A 22821-nucleotide genomic window follows, 5' to 3' on the forward strand; every position below is an offset into this window, starting at 1 on the left:
GACCTCAGAGTCTGAATCCTCAATGGAAAAAAACTCTACCTCTGCAACCAAGGCCTCTTGAAGCTTCTGCAGTGGTTCAGACATGGTGTTTTGGTGTCATGATGTCTTGGAGTCCAAAAATATCTGGGGTTTTCTCGATCTCTTCTTATTGCATCTCGCAACAACGGGTTCTTCGATCTTGCAAGGTTTTCTTAGATCGTAAAGACTACAAGCCTTGCAGTCGTTTTCTTTATGGTCCGGAGGCAAACAGGGGTTTCAGACCTGGTGCTGGTCTGTCTGTGGGAACTTCATGTGGCACTTAGGACAGAAACTGAAGGGAGTCCAACAGAAGTTCATTCTACAGAAGTTGGATGTGAGAAAATAGCAACCTTAAAGGTCTCAATAGGAGCACGTCAATTTGATGGGTTGTTTCTTCGATCCTGGAATGCAAAAGATAGGAAATACGCATTCAAAAGACAATATGGACGGTATGGAAGGTATCCGTAATGGGAGAGTCCAAAAAACAGTCTCGATTGGAGCGCAGCAAAAAAATGACCAGTCCCGATGGCGTAAGAAAACAATCGAACAATAGAGCCAATGCGTATTACCAGAGAGAAGAAAGGTCACTATGCCTCAGGACGCTAAAGACTTTTCAAAGAAAAACAACTTGCAACCTTCGAGACCCAACACTAGATGGCAGAAGTATGCAGAGCATGTATATCTACAGCCACACATACCATCAAACCTAGAATTTGGAGGTCACTGAGAGTTTACCACATTGCCCGACGCACTAACTTAGGATGGAATTGAAATACACATGTGAATCCTGCCCAATTTGAAAAGCAGCAGAAGGGTAATGGCTTCAAACTTTCCATTTTACACTACAGAATATATCTTTTAAACTACTCAAGGAAGTCATCCTAAAACCACAACTTTGTAGACATTGTAAAAAATAAAAGACCTACCCCTTACTACATAAAAGACAACTAGTAACTTAACTTATCCCTCAAACTTGCCCATACTTAAATAGGTCAACAGACATTGATGATATTCTCAATTCACAATATAAATCAGGCTTTAACCTTTTCGTTGTTGTCACACCCAAATCTATTTTCACCTATTGATAGAAAGCAGATAACATTTCCTACCAGTGGCAATGAAGGACAAGTTACTTACCTTCAGTTACGCCTTATCTGGTCGACAAAATATCTAGTTGCAGATTCCTTACCCTAAAATTTCCCCCATAAATCAGTCTGTATCTGGAGATTTTACTCAAGCAGTACCCCTGCGCACCGTTAGATGGCGTCACTCAGCTCCACATCCGTCGTCAGTGTCGTATGCGCTGAAGAAGACATCAGGGGTCCTATATAGGTGCCACTCTGAAGGCCAAAAGTGCAGAGCCATGAACACTGACCACTGGTGCGCCAAAACAAAGGCCCTAAAGGGGAAGACAGTGTCCCTAGAAATCAGTTTGCACAGCAGGGAGTATAGGTAGGTCAGTAAGGAATCCACAACTAGATATTGTCTCTACCAGATAAGGCGCTTGTCCACCTGAGAGAGACTTTTAGGTGTAGGTTCCTTACCTTAGAATAGATACCCAATCAATACCATCCCCGGAGGTGTGTCTGCGAACCAAGATCACACCAAAAAGTCCTGCAGGACCAAACGGGCAAAGTGCCCATGCCTACAGACCTAACTGTCCAGGCAGCAGTGTTTGGTAAACGTGTGCAGGGATGCCCACGTTACCTCCTGACAGAGGTCCAGGACTGGCACGCTACGTGCTAATGCAGTGGTCGCAACTTTAGCTCTGGTAGAATCAGCACACAAGGCCTCAGGGGGGTGGTTTTCAGCCAATGTGTAGCACATTTGAATGCAGAGTATGACCCATCTGGAGATGGTTCTCTTCTGCACTGACTGACCTTTTTGTAGCACCGACATAACCAACAAAGAGTTGATCATCTATCTGGAACTCTTTGGTATGATCAAGGTAGAACACCAATGCTCTTTTTGGGTCCAGGCGCTGAAGTCTCTCCTCTTCTTTAGAAGGATGCGGGGGTGCATAAAAATTAGTCAAGTTGATGGATGGCCTACATGGAAGGGCGTAACACTTCCTGGAGAAAGGAGCCCCCTGTGCGAAGCAGCACTTTGTCAGCACAGATGGAAAAGTAGGGGGGCTTAGATGACAATGCCTCCGCAGCTCACGCACCCGGTGGGCAGATATAATGGCCACAAGGAAGGCTGTTTTCAAAGTGATACGCTTGCGAGGACAATTGTGGCGAGACTTGAAAGGAGCACATATCAGAAGTGTCCGAACCAAATTCAAGTCCCATTGTGGCATAACGAATGGGGAAGGAGGAAACATATGTGAAAGGCCTCTGAGGAACCCATTTACAATAGGGGATTTAAAAAAAGAAAGCTGATCAGGCATCCGTAAGAAGGCAGAGATTGCGGACAAATAACCTTTGAGAGTGCATAAAGCAGAGCCCTGCTGGGCCAACAAAAGTATAAATAATATAACCTCATAGAGAGGGGCAGAAAGGGGGTCAACAGACTTGTCTGTGCACCATGTCACAATTTTCTTCCAACGGCAGGCATATTGCGTTTTGGTGGAGGGACACCTGGCTGCCAAGATAACATTACAGACTTTGGGTGGAAGGTCAAAAGCTGTCAACTGCCGCCACTCAATCTCCACACAAGAAGGCGGAGACTGGACAGGTTGAGGTGCAGGACCCTCCCCTGCTGCTGTGACAGAGGATCCTCCAGAAGGGGCAGTCTGATCAAAGGATCGATGGCCATGCTCAATAGCTCTGCAAAGTCAGACCCTTCATGCCCAGTCAAGAGCCACAAGGGTCATTCTTGATCTTCTTGAGAGCTCTGGGCAGAAGTGGTATGGGCGAAAAGGCGTACTTGAGGCCTGAGCTCCACTTGTGTTAAAAACTGAGTGCTACCTTGAAAACTCTATGCACAAAACTGCTGACATTGCGCATTCTCTGCGGAGGCGAACAGATCTAAACAAGGCTCTCCCCAATGCTGAAAGAGACATTGCGCCACCTGAGGATGGAGATGCCATTTGTGATTGACTAACCATTGTTGGCTGAGCTTGTCTGATCTTAGGTTCAGAGAGCCCACCAGATGTTGAACCGCAAGGGATATGCCCTGCTGTTCCAGCTATGTCCAGAGCGGCAGAGCCCCTTGACAAAGGGTCCATGACCCCACCCTACCCTGCTTGTTGTAGTACCACATGGCGGTGGTGTTTTTCACGAACACCTGCACTACCTTACCTTTGAGAGAGGGAAGAAATGCTCTCAATGCTAGTCTGATTGCCGGGAGCTCCAACATGTTGATGTGGAGGCCGGACTCTGCCAGAGACCAGACCCCTCTGATCTCTGCCTCTCTCAGGTGGCTGCCCCCTCGCAGGAGTGACACACCTGTTACTACTGTCAGATCAGGTTGAGGAGAGGAGAGCGATCTGATCTGATCTGTCCCAATCACCACAGCAGATGTTGTGCAGTCCCCTCTGAGTTTTGGAACCTGTTGGAGAGATTCCCCTGATGCTACACCCACTGAAGCTTCAGGTCCCACTGCAGACCCCACATATGCCATCTGGCACGTATCACCAGCAGTATGCAGAAGGCCATTAGGCCCAACAGCCTCAGAATCATTTTCACCAAAATCTAGAATTGAGGCTGAAACATCAGTATCATAGCTTGAATGGCCTGGACTCGGCACTAGGGAGGTTAAGCCAGAAAACTTCACTGTGACCAGAACAGATCTGATGAAAGGGAGCGTGTGAGAGGCAGTCAGGTGTGACTTTGACACGTTTATAGTGAATACAGGTGGTCCACCATAGTCTGGAAGTGGGAGGCGACAGCCTGGGGCAAGCCTGTCTTCAACAGCCAGTTGTCGAGATAGGGGAAGACTGAAACCCCTGATCTGTGCAGATGAGCTGCAACGACCACCATCACCTTGGTGAACAACTAGGAACGCTGGTAAGGCCAAAGGGGAGCACGGTGAACTGATAGTAAGTCATGGTCTACTGTGAACCGCATGAGGTCTGTGGGCAGGCAGAAGGGGAATGTAGAAGTAGGTGTCCTATAAGTTCACTGCTACCACCCAGTATCCTTGGTCCAGGGCAGATTGGCCTAAGCCAACGTAAGAATCTTGAACTTCTCCTTCTTGAGGAAGAGACTGAGGGCTTGTAGGTTCAGGATAGGGTGAAGACCCCTGTCCTTCTTGGGGAACAGAGAGTAGCAGGAATAGCAACCACACAGCCTAATCTGGCACAGGGATCCTCTCTATGGCTCCCTTGGCTAAGAGAGCCACAACTTCCTCGCGGAGGATGGACAAATGAACCTCCATCACCCCATCGCAAGATGGTGGCAGGGATGGAGGGGTAATCTTGAAGGGGAGAGAGTAGCCCCTACATACTATGTGCAAAACCTGCCTCTGATTGCTAGTTGGGTAGGTGATGGCATATCCTGCCGCCAATTGGTCCTTGGTGGGAGGGAGGCAGACTCGAAGGGTTAAGAGGCTTCTGGGTGGGGGGGAATGACCACACCGCTGGCCACCTGACCCACAAGGTTGGTGAGTCCAGTGCCCCGACTACACAGAGGCTGGGTGGCACGGTGTCTGGACCAGAATTGGCACAGGTGGTAACCCCTTCCATGGCCACAAAAGGAGAGAAAGACAGCCTGGGGGGACAAGAGGCCACTGCAAGGCCCAAGGACCTGGCTGTCGCATGAAATTCTCTAATCAATTGAGTACCGAGTCTGCCTTGTTTCTGAAGAGATGGGTACCATATTAGGGAATGTCCATTAGAGACATTCAGACGTCCCTCAAAAGCTAGATGAGCTCAGCCAAACGTGGGGCCTTAGGATCACTGTTGTAGAAACTGCTCTACCTAACAAGTTGTTCTGTCTAGTCTACAACAGATCGTGAACTTTGCTCTCCCATCAGCAACACCCTGAGAGAGTACAGACCCGGCCTTCTTCCGGACCTGAGGCAGCACTTGCACAACGGTATCCCACAGCGTGCGGGAATAACAGCCTAAAAGGCATGCGGTGTTCACTGACAACATCTTCTTCCCAAATTAATCCAATCTTTTGGATTCCCTATCCATGGGAATGGTAGGGACTGGGCCCTGGGATGTAGATGCTTGGACCACAAAGTTCTCAGGGGTGGGGTGTTGCGGTAGGAAACTTGGGCCCCGGGTGCAATGGTCCTATTCGCAGGAGCCCCTGTGATGTTTGGATCAGGTACCCAGAAGGACGTTATAGAACGGGAGCAGGGGTTCTGAGGTGGAAGCTCCCGATGGCAGCACCTCTGTAAAGAGATTAGTCTTGACAGCCAACAAGGGCAGATGAAGGTCCAGGACCCCAGCTCCCTCCTCCGTGGCCAGAGTTGGGGAAGAAAGCAGGCCAGTCTCTGGAGATGTGTTGGATTGCTGGCTTTACCAAGTCCTCACGCCAGTCCATATCTCCTTCGTATGGCTGGTATTCTAAAGGGTCCAGCAACCCCTCCCATTCTTCCCCGAGGCATAGCCCAGTGAAACAGGGTTCAGAATCTGAACGAGGAGACAAAGCTCCTGCCAGTGCCAAGTTGACCAATGCCCATCTGGCTCCATGTCAGTCAGGGATGACAATAAGGACAGCGCCACCCTTGGGATAGGCTGATGCTCCAGGTCTTCATGGCGATGAGATACTTTTCTGTCACCATCACTCTGTTACAAAATCTTCCACTACAAAGCTGCCCTAACTGAGTGTCTTAATGTGCCACTTCCTAATAACACTCAAACATATCTGTTACCATTTTTCCAAAGAGAAACACAGCTGCTAAGATCTTCATTGCTTCAAAGTAATGTCATAGAACTTGTCACCCATAATGACTCCTCTTTGGTCACAGACATTGGTTAATTTCCTCAGTGACCTTAGGGATCATTTTATAAGCTGGCCAAGAGGAAACTCAGTAGCAATGGCAAACAGTGTCCCCATACCACCCAACTTAGTCGTCTGCTTTCATTTAAGTCATATGGATCTCAAGTGTGGCCAAACTTCTTTGACCGCCTGACGGATTAGGTGCTGTCAGAGAAATGGCTAAATGCTGATATGCCAAATGAGAATGGGTGGACATATAGTTTTTTTGGATTGTCTGTCACCACCATGCAAACCCTGGTGTTAAAAGCCAGTAAAAAACAAAAAATGCCCCCCTCGCCATGAGAGGTAACTCCCTTGGTGAGGTGGGCATTATCTTTTGGATAAAAGAAAACAGTTTGGCGCATGGCTTCATCAGGTTGAGAGAGCCATGCACCAAACTGCACAAAGCATTGACGGGAAAAGCAGTGCTTTAGAAATGAGCACCAGTTTGGCAGTCATTTCTATATTTGGCAGGTGGCATCTCCGACAGGGTGACAGAGTAATTTACTCAGTCTCCCTAACGGAGAAACAGACCGCCCGCTAAAAGGAAAATGTTACTTACCATATAAGCATCTGTTTGTGGCATATACTGTTGTAGATTCACATGCTATGCCATCTAGTTTTGGGCCTGGATGTGTCCAAATTGTTTTTCTTCAAATAAGTCTTTTGAGTCACGAAGTACTGTGGCTCCTCCTCTTGGTGATAATGCACATGGTCATGATGAATTGTGGAGTGGTGAGTGATGTCCATGCATAAGAGGCAAAAGAGATAGTAAGAGAAGTTGCAACAACCATAGGCATCCTGGGAGGGAGGTGGGTACTTTCAAATGTACAGTATTACATGCCGTGAACAGACGCTTATGGGGCAAGTAACGTTTTCCGTTTGAGGTACATGTGGCTGTAGATACACATGCTGTGCACAGACTGTAAAGCAGTCCTCCCAAAAAGCAGTGCTAGCTGGTGAATGTTGCAGTAGACTGAAATAGTGTGCGGAGAACTGCCTGACCAACATTAGCTTGTTGGTGGGCTAAGATATTCACACAGTAATGTTTCGTGAATTTGTTTGATGTGGCCCAAGTAGCTGTTTTGCATATATTGCTGTGAGGATGCTCCCAAGGAAGGCTACAGAGGCTACTTTATTCCATGAAGAGTGTATCTAGGAGTGGGGAGCGTCCGCTTAGATTTAGCATACCATGTCTGGACACATTTAGCTGGCCATCTGACCATGCCTAACTCGGATAGAGCCTTCCCTTTGTGGGGTTTAGAGAAAGCAACAAAAAGTTGTTTGCTCTACCTATATGGTTTGGTTCTGTCAAAGTAGTACATAAAGGCCTGTTTTAACTCCAAAGTAGGGAGAGCCCAATCTGCAACTGAATCAGGTTGCAAGAAAAAGGCAGGAAGGTCAATGTGCCTAATTAAGGTGTAAGTGAGAGACTTATGGAGGAATTTGGAGTTGGTGCGGAGGACACCCCTATGTACTTCAAAAAAAGGTTGTTCCAGGGTTTATGCTTGCAGCTTTGAGGTGAAAGCAGTCAGAAATGCCACCTTCCAAGAGAGGAAATGAAGGGGCAGGAGTGGAAGAGCTCAAATGGAGGGTCTATGAGTTTTGTGAGTAAAATGTTAAGATTCCATGAGGATGCCGGTGGGACCCATGGTGGAATGACACTATTGAGTTCCTCCATGAAAGCTTTAATGACCAGTATCCTGAAGACAGAGATGTGTTGTCTATTCTGTGGGTAGGCAGTCACGGCAGCCAGGTGTAGGCATATGATGGTAAAGGCTACACTAGAAACCCAGAAGTGGATTAAGTAGCAGAAAGAGTCCTGCACTGTGGCTTTAAAAGGGTCAATATTTTTTGAGTGACAGTAGTACACAAATCTTTTCCAATAGGCTGCATAGCAGGTCCGGATGGTGGGTCTGTGTGCTTCCTTGAGAATGCTCATGCATTCAGGTGGAAGATTAAGGTACCCAAATTCTATGACCTTAGGCAATAGATTGCAAGGTTGAGGGACCTTGGATTTGCCTGATTTCTCCAGGGCTCTGCGTGAGAAGGTCCAGTTTATTGGTGAGCCTCTTGTGCAGAACCAGAGAGAGTTCAAACAGAGCCATGGTGGGCCCATGTGGGTGCCACCAGGATGTGAGTGAGCGAAGTCTGCCAAAGCCTTTAAACCACAAACGGAAGGAGAGGCGGAAACGTACAGGTAAATATCCTTGACCAGTTCATTCATAGCACATTGCCACTGGACTATGAGTGCAGACACTTGGAGGTGAAGTTTGGGCATTTGGCATTTTTTGATGTTGCAATCTGTGGGAAACACCACCTGTCAAAGTAACATGGGAGGACTTATGGGTGGAGTTCTAACTTGTGGACTTGTTGCTGCATCCTACTGAAGAGGTTGGCAAAATCGTTGTCCATCTCTGGAAGGTACTTCGCTAGCAAATTATTTTGTGGCAGAGAGGTCACCATCAAATTCAAATGCTCTGGGCTAGCTGGGAGAGTTGTGGAGAATGTGGATCACCTGTTTCTGAAGGTAATACATGGCTGTCATATTGTTCTTGTCTGGACAAGAACAACCTTGCTTATCAGATGAGGTCAGAAAGCCTTCAATGCTAGGTGAACAGCTATTAGTTTCTGATAGTTGATGTGGAGGCCCTGGTGTATGGGTGCCCACTGTTCATGGATGGTCAGATTCTGTAAATGTGTGCCCCCAACCCAGAAGGGAGGCATCTGTTGTCACAATCCTCTGCAGAGCCGGGTCCAGGAAAGGCCACCCTTGCAACAGGTTGCTGGTGTTCCACCACTGAATAGAGCAACAGGTGCAGTGGCCGATCAACACTACAGCGTCCTAATGACCCTCTGCCTGAGGCCACTGTTGTGCCAAGCATTCGCGCAATGGATGCATGTGCAGCCTGGCACTGGGTTCTATGGCAATGCAGGAGGCCATCATGCCTAGGAGGTGTATGACTGTTCTGACCGTGAGTTGTTGATTTGGTTGGAAAAAGGGAGTAGTGCTTGAAAGGACTGTATACTGGTAGGGTTTGGATAGGCTATGCCTAGTTCTGAGTTGAGAATAGCCCGAGGTAGGGTTCGATCTGGAGGGGCTGAAGATGGGATTTCATAGCATTAATTGTAAACTCTAACTGATGAAGAAGGGCTATTGTGACCTGTGTGTTTGTTCAGGGCATTGCTGGCAAGGGGTAGCACTCTTGATCAGGCAGGCATACAGATAAAGGAAAACGTGGACGCCCTGTCTGCGCAGGTGTGCAGACACCACAGCGCAGCACTTGGTGAACATCCAAGGTGCAGTAGTAACTCCGAACGGGAGCATCTTGGATTGGTAATATTTTTTGCTGACCAAAACCTGAGATATCAGCCATGGTCTGGATGTATTGGTATGTGGAAATATGTGTCCTTCAGCTCGAGCGCAGTCATGAAGTAGTTTGCTGGAGGGGCTGAATGACATCCTGGAAAGTGAAAATATGGAAGTGCTCTGGAAGGATGCATTCATTTAGGGGCCAGTGTGCAGAATAGGTCTGAGGAACTCGTTCTTTTTTGGTATCAGGAAGTACAGCGAGTACAGTCCGGTGCCTTCGTGATGGCAGGGAACGGGTTCTATAGCCCCTTCGCGGAGCACGTTTACCTTCACTCTGCGTAGCCTTTGGTGATCTGGTGGGAGTCTGCATATGTGAGGTGGAATGGTGGGAGGAGTGGAAGTGAGCTCCACACAATAAACATATTGTTTAATATCCATCTCCCACAGGCCTGAGATGACAGTTTGCCATGTGGGATAGGCAACCCCTGACTGGTGTTTTGTACTCGTGGGAAGAAGGTTGGAGACCAGTCAGGGGTTGTGGTGGTTATAGCTCCTTTTGGGGAACCACTTTCACCTCTACCCCTAGTGTTGTTGCCCCTGAAGGACCCTCTAAATTAACCCCTGGGTTAGGATTATTGGCCCTGGGTTCGCTGGTAGGACATGGAGGCATGAGGGTAAGTGATCTTCAAGCCTCCACAATAAGGTGTCCAGCAAAAGGGGCTGGTGGGAGCAGATGTCTGAAAGTGCACCCATAATTTTAGCTGTCACCATACATTTTTTTATCTTTTCTACCATTTTGGTCTGCTTGTGAACCGAAGACATGCTGGATATCAAAGTGCATGCTCAACATGTTCTGCTGAACTTCCTGCATAAAGGCACATAATGGAGCCAGCTGTGTCTGCGTAGAAGAACACTGGAATTTATACTGCATCTAGGGCACAGCGAATAGAAGTGTTAGAAATCTGCCTGCCCTTAGAGACTTTTCCCTGTCCCCTTTTTCAGGACTCCTCTGCGAGGTATTGGAGGAGCTCCTCCATCTCGGCCTGGTGGGCACGACCATATCTTGCCAGGAAGCAGACAGAATTAGCTATACGCAATTGGCTGGCCAATTAAGCAGCCAACATTTTCCCGCTGCATCTATGCATTTACCTTCCTTCTGTGTCTGGGAAAGGCTTACATGTGAACAGTACTGACCACCAGAGAGTTGGGAGGGAGCTGACCATGAATGTAAATGGGGTCACTAGAGGAGGGTTTATATTTTTTAACAGTCATAGGTGTTATGACTCTGGCTCGGACAGGGTCTTTGAAGATCTCGGGAGTGGGGCATAGCATGCCCTTGAGCATGGGGAGATACTCAGTAGAGGGGTGAGTGGAGGAGAGGGTTTCAAAATGGAAGTTCCTCTCTAGGGGTTCTGTACGAAGATCCACCTTATGAAATAAGGCAGCCCTAACCAGTGAGTTCTTGATAGGACGTGGAATTTTCCAGAGGGTTGGGGAGGGATGGGCAGGGTAAAGGACAGAGTCTGTGTACCCTGGTGGGTCTGCATCATAACAGTCCTGGGGGGCACCCTGCAGAGACGTGTCAAATGTGTCATCTCCTTCTGCACACCCACCCATGTCAGAGTGTGGAGACCCCTGAGATGTGATGTCAAGGGGGATCTCCTCAAGAAGAAGACAAGGAGGGTAAAGGCTGAGGAACAGGACGGTGAGGTGGTTGTGCATGGGTTATGGGGCTGATAGCCTTATCTGCTTTCTTGAGCTGTTTTGGTGGAATCTGAATGTCCAAGCCTTTCGCAAAGGACAGCTGAATTTCGAGAGTGGAACAGCAGCACCCAAAAGGTGGCAAGGATCCAGCCCATATGGGGATGTAAGATCAGGTGCCTCTGTCTTGAGTCGATCTCTCCAAGCAGCCTGTGGAGAATGGGTTGGACTGCGCTGGTGTAAGACTTGCTGGTTGATGCCAAGGTCTTCGGCTCCGAGGGTGGCTTCGGTGGCCAGGGTCTGGTCGGCATTGAGACAGAGGTGGCCGGTGCCAAGGGTTGGCTCGATACCGGTGTAGCTGGCACCAAAGCAGCTGGTGTTGCAGTCTTCTTTGGCACCGAGCATCCAAAGTGGCCTGTCAGAGCCGACCATGACCAGAAGGCAGTGGTGGTCCAAAAACCTGTCTCTGTTGCTCCAGAGTGGCTGAAGGGCCTTTGGCAAGAGAGCTGCTTGGATTTAGAGCAGTGTTGAGGGGGAGGGAGAACCGTACTCACGGGGCTGGCAGAAGGTCCTTGACCTCCAGATCGGAGCCAGAGCTTTCTTTAGGGGAAAAAGCCTCTCCATCCGCAGCCAACGGTTGTGGATGATGTTCCACTTCGATGTCCTCAGAAGTGAAGAGGTATGGGTCTTCTTGGAACAGGAGGGGCAGGCCTTGGTGCAGCCTCATTGTGCTTGGGTGACAGGTACAGATTGCAGACCTGATGGAGATTGATCCGAGGATATTTCACAGGGCAGCAAGGACAATATTGAAATGGTGCCAATTTCATCACCGTCAAGGCATGGTGGAGAGACGTGACAGAGAGATAGGAGAAGGCCCCGTAGGTCAAGGCCCAAGGGGTGCTGCAGTCTATCCGGACTCCGTTTGAGCAAAGTAATCTGTGTGAACTAAAAAACAAGGACTGCAACGGTGTCAATCCGGGGTACAGGAGTTCACGTTCGGTGGAAAGAAAACAACCTAAAAATAGAATTGATGACCATGGGCATCATCACCAAGAGAAATCTTCACAGTAACTTGTGACTTGAAAAACATTGTCAAAAGAACAACTTGCACACATCCGGGCTCAACAATAGCCGGCAGGAGTATGCACACCATGTACAGCCACACATTTCGCTTTCTTTCTAGCCCATTAAAAATTGACTTTCCAACCAAAATACATACATGACTAATTGCACCTGCCACTCAATGCTTTAATCATTAGATGAATTCTTGTTCTAGTTCTCAACCTAAGTATTAATAAATGTCATCTCACTTTTCAGATATGTATCATGTATCTGCAATCATATTCATAACATCTGACCGTATTATCTGTTCCTAGGCTGTGATTACTGTACTTTCCTAATGTGCTCCTCTATTATGACTCGTTTATAATATCTGTAATTTCTCTTAAGTCACTGTAAGTCTAGTCATGCTGTTCAAACGTTAATGTTGAATACAAATGCTGCACAATAAACTAGTCATGTACAGATATGAAATTTCCTTAGGTGGTGGTTGAGGCAAACTCAAGAAAACATAAAAAAAAAAAATCAATGCTTCAAATGGAGAGCAAAGTAACAAAGGCATCACAGAAATCGACAGAGCCGAGGACTGGAGATGTCAGTGATGCAGCAAATAGGAAAATGGGAATAAACATGGGAGAACAGCCATTATCTGTCATTATTATCTATTTAACTACTTAACAATTACTGTCCACCTCCTTAACTTATTACAGAATAATTATTTAATAACTTTTTTGCGCTGACAGATAAAAATGACTGACTTTTTTATGAATATGTGTAAGATATCCTCAAGCTTTCTTTATTACTCACACAATTGTCCTGTTGGAAGGTGGAGCTTGAGTGATAACAGTGCTTGATGTTGGTGAGGGGGTTGCGTGCTGAATGATAACACTTGAATCGGAGCTTGCCAGCAGCACACTGGGAACCTGTAATGATGTTGGGCGTACTATGGCAGGTGTAGGCTGTGCAGGCTGTTGCAATGGCTCCTCCTACGGGTGTAAAAATACAAATTTGACTTTTCACTTGAACAACAACACTTGGGCAAATAAACGGTTTCTAGTATATAAACAGGACACGTGATTGAGAAAAATATTTATTTGTGTAGGTATGATACATAATTCCAATTTCATTCTACTATACTTTTTTGACTTCAACATCATCCCTGAATTATTAAAAAAAAAGTTAAAACATTTATTTCATGTTCGAAAATATCTTATGATAAGAATACATTCTTCTGTCAAGATGTCTGGGAAAATACACCTCCCAAACCTAAACCTTGTTATGCACAATTATAGTTCTCTAGCTAGACCATAAATCCATTACCTGCATGAACATAAAAAGATGAGAAAGACTTTAAGACTGAAATTGTTGATCTATGTACAAAAGTACATAAATCAACAAGTTGGTTGAACATTACCGCCTTACCCCTCCCTTTCCCTGAATTCATAACATTATGAGACAGTCCTGCTTCCACAGACGCCAATCACCACCCAATTATTAAAATGAAAACCCTCCTCCTAAACCTCCTGTTATTAGTTTTTTGTCTTTCCAGACTAACCAAGTATGGCTGTGTGCAGAGCAATGGCTACTTATGGATTAAGTATGGCTGTTGGCATAGGACAACTCGACTTTGGACAGAGGGGTATGCCTACTTGCCAGAGGGCACTGCATGCCTTACAAGAGGGTTGGGGGTAGTCTGTTTGGGTGTTGCCTGTAGGAGCGGTTACAATGGACCCCGGCCATCTCTTTGGTGCCTGTCCTGCTCTTCCGGGTCAAGAGGAATGGGATCAGCATGAAGAAGATCAGCGCAAGCTCTCCTGAATGCAGGGCCAATTTATTGTGTATGTAAGTCATCCTGGGGCTTCAGATCTTCAATTTAAACGTTTTAACTATCCCAGAGTTGAGCAAAGCTATTTGGTTGGAATTGTGTAGGATGCCAAGTTTGCATCTGCTGGTTGGACAATAAGAAAGAGAAGCTCTAAGAAGAAACACGATTATTCCTCTTCCTCAGAGGAGAAGGGGTCAATTCTTGCGAGGAAAAGCAGGTCTCTGGCATCCCTAACTTCGTTTTCAGGCATGCCTGCACTGATGACAGTTGCAAAGGTGCAGGAAATGATTGAGACTGCAGATTCCAAGACATAAGGAGCAACGTCCAAGCACAAGGCCAAGGGTGCTAAAGGATCCAAGGCTGCTGTTATGAGTTTTCCAATTTATTTGTCATCTTCAGATGCGGACACCACCAGCACCCCCTCTTCATGAAAATACATAAGAGGGAGGAGGTACCTGAAGTATTGGGCCACATCAGGGACAGTCTGGAATTCTCTTTGTTTGCCTCTTCTGAAAATGCAAAAGAAAATAAGTTACTTACCTTTAACAGTGGTTCTCCAGTATTGATATCTTTCATAGATTCACATGCTTGAATCATTCCCCGTCGTCGAAGTGGGAGTCCCACGGTACATAGAAAGCAGTAAAAAAGAAATTGTCTTTTTTCTCTTTTTTTTTTTTTCATTGTAGTCAATGGCAAAAATACATCCATTTTCCTAGCTTATTAGCTTCATTAGAAAAGGCCCAAAGTTCAGCCAATCAGGCGAGACCACCCGTTTAGAACCCTCAGCACAGAGGCTCAGTCTCCCAGATTTTCCTGCACTAGTGACTTCAAGAGACAAACAGAGATGAGCCCCCATGGGGAGGAGGGTGGGTCGCATGTGAATCTATGAAAGATACCAATACTGGAGAACCGCAGTTACAGGTAAGTAACTTATTTTCTACTCCAGTATTGGGGTATCTTTCATAGATTCACATGCTTGAATCAGAATAGTCAGCAGTACAAGAAGATGTTTAAGTTCTGCAATTATACGAAAAACATCTCTCTTTACATTTCTTTATATATTAACTTATATAGGTAGTTAGATATCTTTAACAATATCTAAAAACATACACATACACCTACTTTATCTATATATAAGATAAATATCAGTGTGGAAATAGCATTCAAGGATGGTGGGTAAAGAAGATTATTGGCTCACCTTATGCAAATAAATTGCGTAACACTGCTTGTGCTACCGCAGCATCCATCCTGTCAGTAGCATCCAGGCAGTAGTGTTGAGTAAAGGTGTGGGCACGCGTCCACGTCGCTGCTCTACAGATCTGGTTCAGTGGCACTCCTACGAATAGAGCTGTCATGACCACACAAACTTGCCAAGTCAAATCAAAGAAGTGCATGAGAAAAGCAAAGAGATATCCTCAGTGGAGACAGCAAAGCCCAAACTGGAAGAAGGTTTGCAGAGTAATCTTGCGCTTATTTCAAAGGAAGAATCAAGAAGAGAAGATCCAAAATGGCCGCTGTGAGTCCTGAAGGTTAGTTACAGTTCTAGTCTTGCAATCAGTTGGTTGCTAGGTTACGAGCTCTCCAGCTGGAAGCCTTGCACTTCAACTGAGGTCTGACAGGAATCAGCTGTGTGGAGAGAGAGCGCGCTTCAGAACAGAAACTCCTGTGAGGTAAAATTACATTTGAAGATTATATTACAGAAAACGGATAAATATTGTCAAGGTTTATTCGAAGAGTTTGATAGTAGACCGTTCCCGTGGAAGTCGGCAAGGCTACAGAGTTAATGTATGAATTAACCTTATGTTTACAAGGTTCTTGTTTAAGATATTAAAGTCAAAGAAAAAACGAACTTTAAAAGAGCAAGTATCTACAAATGTCAAGGTTATAAACAAGGGCCAAGTTTAAAGGAGAAACGAACTGTTAACAAATAAGCATTTACAATTCAATGGTAATAAACCAAAATAGAGTTTAAAAGAGAAACGAACTTAAATAAACAGGCATTTACAACTACAAGTTATCGACAGATGTCGAAGTAAGGAAGGAGAAACTAACTGTAATAAACAAGCATTTACAAATACAAGTTATCAACAAATGTCGAAGTATGAAAGGAGAAACGAACTTTAATAAACAAGCATTTACAAATACAAGTATTGACAGAAGTCACAATAAGACAGGAGAAATTAAATAACATCAGCTGATTTCAAGAACGCATTATCGCCAACTATATATATATATAGCAACATAAAACCAATCTCTAACAAAGGTTGAGAAGTTCTTCCAGAATCAGTAATAAGCATTTTTTTAAGAAGAGCTATCATTTATAGAGAGAAGCAAGGCTACAGAGAACTCAGGGTGAGTGAAGAAATAATAGAATTAAAGAGAATTAAGTGTTGAGAGTAGAAAGTGAAAAACTGATGTTGTATGTCCCTAGTAATTGCGACTGTGACTCTTGCAGGTGCTGTATCCAATCTTAGATGTGAAGAGGCAGACTGAGTACTGGCGTTCATCATCTCTGTGGCAGTCTCTCTACCATCCCATTCCCCTTTCCCCCTCCGGGGTACCCAGCACAAAGGATTAATATTCGTTGTGAGTAGCTCAGTCGGGACTGAGGAGTTATCTTCTGCTTCTGAGGAAATCGAATTGAAGTATCCTGACAGATTGAAGTGCCATCACTCTAATTTTAGGGAAAAAACAGATTTCCTCCTGAGCAGAATGGCAGAAGGAATTGATATAAAAGCATTAGCCACCGTTTTGGAAGGGTTACAGAAACAATTAAATAACACCATAGAAGAAACAGTCCAAATAAAACAGCGAATAAATGAGTTAGGGAACACCGCTAAATCAAATGAATCTGTGTTTTCACAAATCCCTAACCCTTCACAGTCTGCAGGTATATCCACTCAAGTAATTCATGCGGTTTCCCCTATTATTCCTTTGGCTCAACCCGAGCGCTTTCGTTGGGGATCCAAATAAGGCGCAGATTTTTCTGACCCAATGCTCATTGCATTTTTTCCAAAGACCAGTCCAAAGTGGCATTTATATTGTCTTATCTGACAGGAGATGCGGCCGCATGGTCCATGCCAATAATTTCCAGAAATGATCCTGTTTTATATAATTTCCAAAATTTCAAGGAAGAGTTCTTAAGAATATTTGATTGGCGAACTGCAGCTCAAGCCACTGACAATGAACTACTGGAAATCAGGCAAGGTATTAAAGATCTAGTAGCCTATCTGGCTCATTTCAATAAACTCATTGTAGAGACTGCCTGGCCGGAGTCAAAAAGAGCCGCCATATTTTATCATGGACTGAGAGATGAATTGAAAGATGCCTTAGCTCAAGTTCCAAATCGACCCACCGAAATTTCGGAGTTAATTGATCTTGTGGTACAGATTGACCACCGGTTAACTGAACGAAGAGCAGAAAAGAGAAGAGAGTATCGACCATTTCCCCTGAGAATTGATCGTGTAAGAAATTATCATACGAGAGCCGGAGAAGGGATAACGATAGAAGAACCAATGCAAATTGGTTCCATCCGTGGTCCTTTATCTAAGGAAGAAAAAGAGAAAAGAAGAGTGAATCAACTATGTTTATATTGCGGTGCATCTGGGCATTTTGTTAAAAACTGTCCCAAGAAACCCAAAGCTCTTCAGTCGGGAAAAGGCCAGCTTCATCAGTAGGGGGAGTTGCCCTGATGAAAGCAGAACCCAAGACAACTCCTTTAGATCAACGAGTGGCGAATACCTTACAAACCGCAGCGCCACATTTGGTACAAACAGTATCAGTTAAGACCCTTGAGAAGGAAATTCAAGGGATCTCAGTTATGATAGACTCTGGAGCTACGGGCAACTTCTGTGATATCAAATACGCTCGTAAAATGGGTATTCGATTTATCAAGAAATCTACTTTGGAAGTAGTAAGAGCTGTGGATGGAACCAATCTTTCTTCAGGACCCATTTCCCATGAGACCGAACCAATTCAAATGCAAGGTTTTGGTGGACATCAGGAGCAGATAATCTTTAATTTGATAGATGCTCCACAATTTAAACTCATTTTGGGTCTGCCCTGGCTTACAGAACATAATCCACAAATTCATTGGAGCAAAAGAACGCTCAAGATGAATTCCTCTTACTGCAAAGAGAATTGCTTTCATGATGGAGTGGAAGTGTCCACCAAGTCCCAAGCGGCCTGTTTATCATCACACTCTTCAATGATCTGTGCACTAAAGACAGCAGAAATCCCAAAAGAATATGAGGATTTAGTTGCCGTTTTTGATGAAAAGGAGGCTGAGAAATTGCCACCACACCAACCCTACGACTGCAAAATTGAACTGGAGCCAGGTGCGATATTGCCATGTAGCAGAATATACGCATTGACCGAAGCAGAGAATCAACATTTAAGGGAGTATTTGGATCAATATCTTGCTAATGGTTTTATTCGTCCTTCTGAATCTCCAGTGTCATCCCCACTATTTTTCATACCAAAGAAGGATGGGAGTCTTCGAACTTGCATTGATTATCGAGCCCTCAATCAGGTTATTATCAAGAATCGATACCCACTGCCTTTAGTGTCAGTTTTATTAGATCAAGTAAAGAATGCTAGAATCTACACCAAATTGGACCTGCGAGGAGCATATCATTTGATTCGAGTGGCTTCAGGGGATGAATGGAAAACCGCTTTTCGGACTCAATACGGATTATTTGAATATCAAGTGATGCCTTATGGGTTATGCAATGCTCCCGCTGCCTTCCAGCATTTCGTTAATGATATATTACGAGAATTCCTCGACCGGATTGCCGTGGTTTATATAGATGACATTTTAATCTTTTCCGACAATCTACAGGAGCACATTTCCCATGTTCGATCCATCCTCACAAGGTTGCAAGAAAACCATCTCTATGTAAAATTGGAGAAGTGTGCATTTCATGTGGAACGAGTTGAGTTCTTAGGATTCATTTTGTGACTAGAAGGAGTTAGTATGGATCCTGCCAAGATAAAGACAGTGCAACATTGGCCTTCTCCTTGCAATGTCAAAGAGATCCAGAGTTTCTTGGGGTTCGCTAATTTTTATCGAAGATTCATATCCAATTTTTCTCAAACAGTTACACCCATTACTCGATTGTTGAAGAAAGGAGTGAAGTTTGAGTGGACAAAAGAAGCTGAAAATGCTTTTAATTTTTTGAAGAATTCCTTCGTCTCAGCTCCAATCTTGCTCCACCCCAATCCAGATGAGCCATATTATGTGGAGGCAGATGCTTCAGATGTTGCCATAGGAGGTATCCTTTCCCAGCGTCCTAAAGATACAGGTCAATTACATCCAGTGGCCTATTTCTCTCAAAAATTAACACCACCAGAGATAAATTATTCAATTGCGGATAAGGAGCTATTGGCAGTCAAAGAAACTTTTCGTGAGTGGAGGCATTACATTTTGGGAGCTAAGCATAAAGTGACCGTTTACACGGACCACCGAAATTTACAGTTTTTAAAATGAGCTCGAACTCTAACAGCTAGACAACTGCGTTGGTCCCTATATTTTGCAGACTTTGATTTTGTTATCACTTTCAGACCAGGAAAAGTAAATGGGAAGGCAGATGCTCTATCTCGAATTGATACCGGTGCAGTTAAAGAGCCTCCAGAAAAAGAATTGATTATTCCACAAGAGAAGTTCATATCTGCCATATTGTATGAAAATTTAACCAAAGAAATTCAAGAAAACTTAACATTCGAAGGAATGCTGAAGTGGCCCAAAGAAGGCCAAGGAAGAGAAATCAAAAAAGGTTTGCCATACTTTAAAGGTGCACTGTATGTTCCGACTGTGGAGCTGCAAAAAAAAATTCTTCAGGCTTATCATGACGATCAATTGGCTGGACACAAAGGAATTATAAAAGACTCAAAATCTAATACAACGAGAATTTTGGTGGCCAAAAATGAAAACTCAGATAAGACAATATGTGTCAACTTGTGAAAAAAAATGTCAAAGAGGGAAATCAAATAGAACAGCTTCACAAGGTCTGTTAAGACCTTTGCGCCCACTGCACCCCATGCCTGGCATACTGTTACTATGGATCTTATAGTGGACCTCCCTAGTAGCCAAGGTTTTAACACTATCCTAGTTTTTGTAGACACTTTCACTAAAATGGCGCATTTCATTCCTTTGAAAGAAATCCCTCGAGCCCCACAGGTTGCACAGTTGTTTACACAACACGTAGTACGCCCCCATGGTATCCCAAAAATTCTAGTTTCAGACAGGGGGTCCCAATTTGTTTCTCGCTTTTGGAAGGCCTTTAGTAAAAGATTAGGAATTGATTCTCGTTACTCTACCAGTTACCATCCTGAAACCGATGGGCAAACAGAGAGAGTGAATCAAGAGTTAGAACAGTATTTAAGAGTCAATTTATTCGATAAAGAGAAGGAATGGCCCGAGTTGATGTGGGCAGCTGAATTTGCTTACAATAATGCTGTTCATTCCACCACTGGGTTCACCCCCTTTTATCTGAACCATGGTAGACATCCTAATGTAATGTTGGGTAAAGAAGATGATTCAGTGCCTGCAGTAGAAGAGATGGTGAGGGATTTGCAGACCACGTTAGTTAGGGCTAGAAAAAACATAATTCAAGCAAAAGACTCATATAAGACTCAGGCTGATAGAAAAAGAAGAGAGAGCCCCATTTATTCGAAAGGAGATAAAGTTTGGTTATCCACTCGTCATTTACGTCTCAAAGGAAATCGCAAATTTCAGCCACGATTTATAGGCCCATTCAAAGTTGACAAGATGATCAATCCAGTGGCAGTTAAATTGCAGTTGCCAGCTCATCTAAAGATACATCCTGTTTTCCATGTCTCCTTGTTAAAGAACAGTCCTCCAAATTTACGTCAAAACTCCCCTCCAATTCCTATCCAGATTAGCTCTGCAGAAGAGTATGAGGTCAATCAAATCTTAGATTCCAAAATCCGGAATGGTCAGCTTTATTATCTAATTGATTGGAAAGGTTATGGTCCAGAGGAACGATCCTGGGAGCCGCACGAGTATGTACATGCTTCAAGATTAGTGAGAAACTTTCATAGAACCTACCCAAGCAAACCTAAATTGGAGAACTGTTCCTTGAGGCGGAGTACTGTCATGACCACACAAACTTGCCAAGTCAAATCAAAGAAGTGCATGAGAAAAGCAAAGAGATATCCTCAGTGGAGACAGCAAAGCCCAAACTGGAAGAAGGTTTGCAGAGTAATCTTACGCTTATTTCAAAGGAAGAATCAAGAAGTGAAGATCCAAGATGGCCGCTGTGAGTCCTGAAGGTTAGTTACAGTTCTAGTCTTGCAATCAGTTGGTTGCTAGGTTACGAGCTCTCCAGCTGGAAGCCTTGCACTTCAACTGAGGTCTGACAGGAATCAGCTGTGTGGAGAGAGAGCGCGCTTCAGAACAGAAACTCCTGTGAGGTAAAATTACATTTGAAGATTATATTACAGAAAACAGATAAATATTGTCAAGGTTTATTCGAAGAGTTTGATAGTAGACCGTTCCCGTGGAAGTCGGGAAGGCTACAGAGTTAATGTATGAATTAACCTTATGTTTACAAGGTTCTTGTTTAAGATATTAAAGTCAAAGAAAAAACGAACTTTAAAAGAGCAAGTATCTACAAATGTCAAGGTTATAAACAGGGGCCAAGTTTAAAGGAGAAACGAACTGTTAACAAATAGGCATTTACAATTCAATGGTAATAAACCAAAATAGAGTTTAAAAGAGAAACGAACTTAAATAAACAGGCATTTACAACTACAAGTTATCGACAGATGTCGAAGTAAGGAAGGAGAAACTAACTGTAATAAACAAGCATTTACAAATACAAGTTATCAACAAATGTCGAAGTAAGAAAGGAGAAACGAACTTTAATAAACAAGCATTTACAAATACAAGTATTGACAGAAGTCACAATAAGACAGGAGAAATTAAATAACATCAGCTGATTTGAAGAACGCATTATCACCAACTATATATATATATATATAGCAACATAAAACCAATCTCTAACAAAGGTTGAGAAGTTCTTCCAGAATCAGTAATAAGCATTTTTTTAAGAAGAGCTATCATTTATAGAGAGAAGCAAGGCTACAGAAAACTCAGGGTGAGTGAAGAAATAATAGAACTAAAGAGAATTAAGTGTTGAGAGTAGAAAGTGAAAAACTGATGTTGTATGTCCCTAGTAATTGCGACTGTGACTCTTGCAGGTGCTGTATCCAATCTTAGATGTGAAAAGGCAGACTGAGTACTGGCGTTCATCATCTCTGTGGCAGTCTCTCTACCATCCCATTCCCCTTTCCCCCTCCGGGGTACTCAGCACGAAGGATTAATATTCGTTGTGAGTAGCTCGGGTCGGGACTGAGGAGTAATCTTCTGCTTCTGAGGAAATCGAATTGAAGTATCCTGACAAGAGCTGCTGGCGTAGGCACTGCTCTAGTGGAATGTGCCTCGACATTGGATGATAGCGGTCTTCCCGCTAACTGGTGGCAGAATTGTATGGCAGAAGAGATCCAGCGTGCTAGAGTTTCTTTGGAAACAGCATTGCCGCTAGTGACTTGGCCATAGCTAATAAACAGCTGTTCAGCTTTACGAAAGCTGCTAGTCCTCTGTATGTAGAATTTCAGACATTGTTTAATGTCTAGGGAATGTAATGCTCGCTCTGCTGGAGTTCGAGGATCCGGATTTTTTTTTTTCAAAATCACTGGTTCATTCAAATGAAAGTTCGAAGGAACAATGGGAATTAATTTTGGGTTCGTTCTCAGAATGAACATATCTAATTTAAATTGCAGGAAGGGTGGTGAGACTGTGAATGCTTGGATGTCGCTAACCCTCTTCGCGGTAGTGAGGGCCAGAAGGAGAGCCGTTTTCCAAGAGATGTATTTCAGGTCTGCTTTGTGAATAGTCTCAAATGGATGCTTTATCAATTGGGACAGCACAAATTTGAAATACCAGGAAGGTGGAGGACGCTGAATCGGAGGAAGCATCCTGAACAAGCCTTTTAGAAATTGTTTTATTA

General features: G+C 44.4%; 1 protein-coding gene across 2 annotated transcripts in view; it reads right to left on the bottom strand.

Moving 5' to 3' along the window:
• The window catches only part of ATF2 (activating transcription factor 2), a 379503-nt gene that overhangs the window by 245244 nt on the left and 111438 nt on the right, over positions 1-22821 (bottom strand). For both annotated transcript variants that reach the window (XM_069225391.1, XM_069225392.1), the window contains exon 7: positions 12772-12950. In XM_069225391.1, the coding sequence (XP_069081492.1) occupies positions 12772-12950 (179 nt within the window). The remainder of the gene's footprint in view (positions 1-12771; positions 12951-22821) is intronic.

This window comes from Pleurodeles waltl, chromosome 3_1 (assembly GCF_031143425.1).
Source record: "Pleurodeles waltl isolate 20211129_DDA chromosome 3_1, aPleWal1.hap1.20221129, whole genome shotgun sequence".
NCBI lineage: Eukaryota > Metazoa > Chordata > Amphibia > Caudata > Salamandridae > Pleurodeles > Pleurodeles waltl.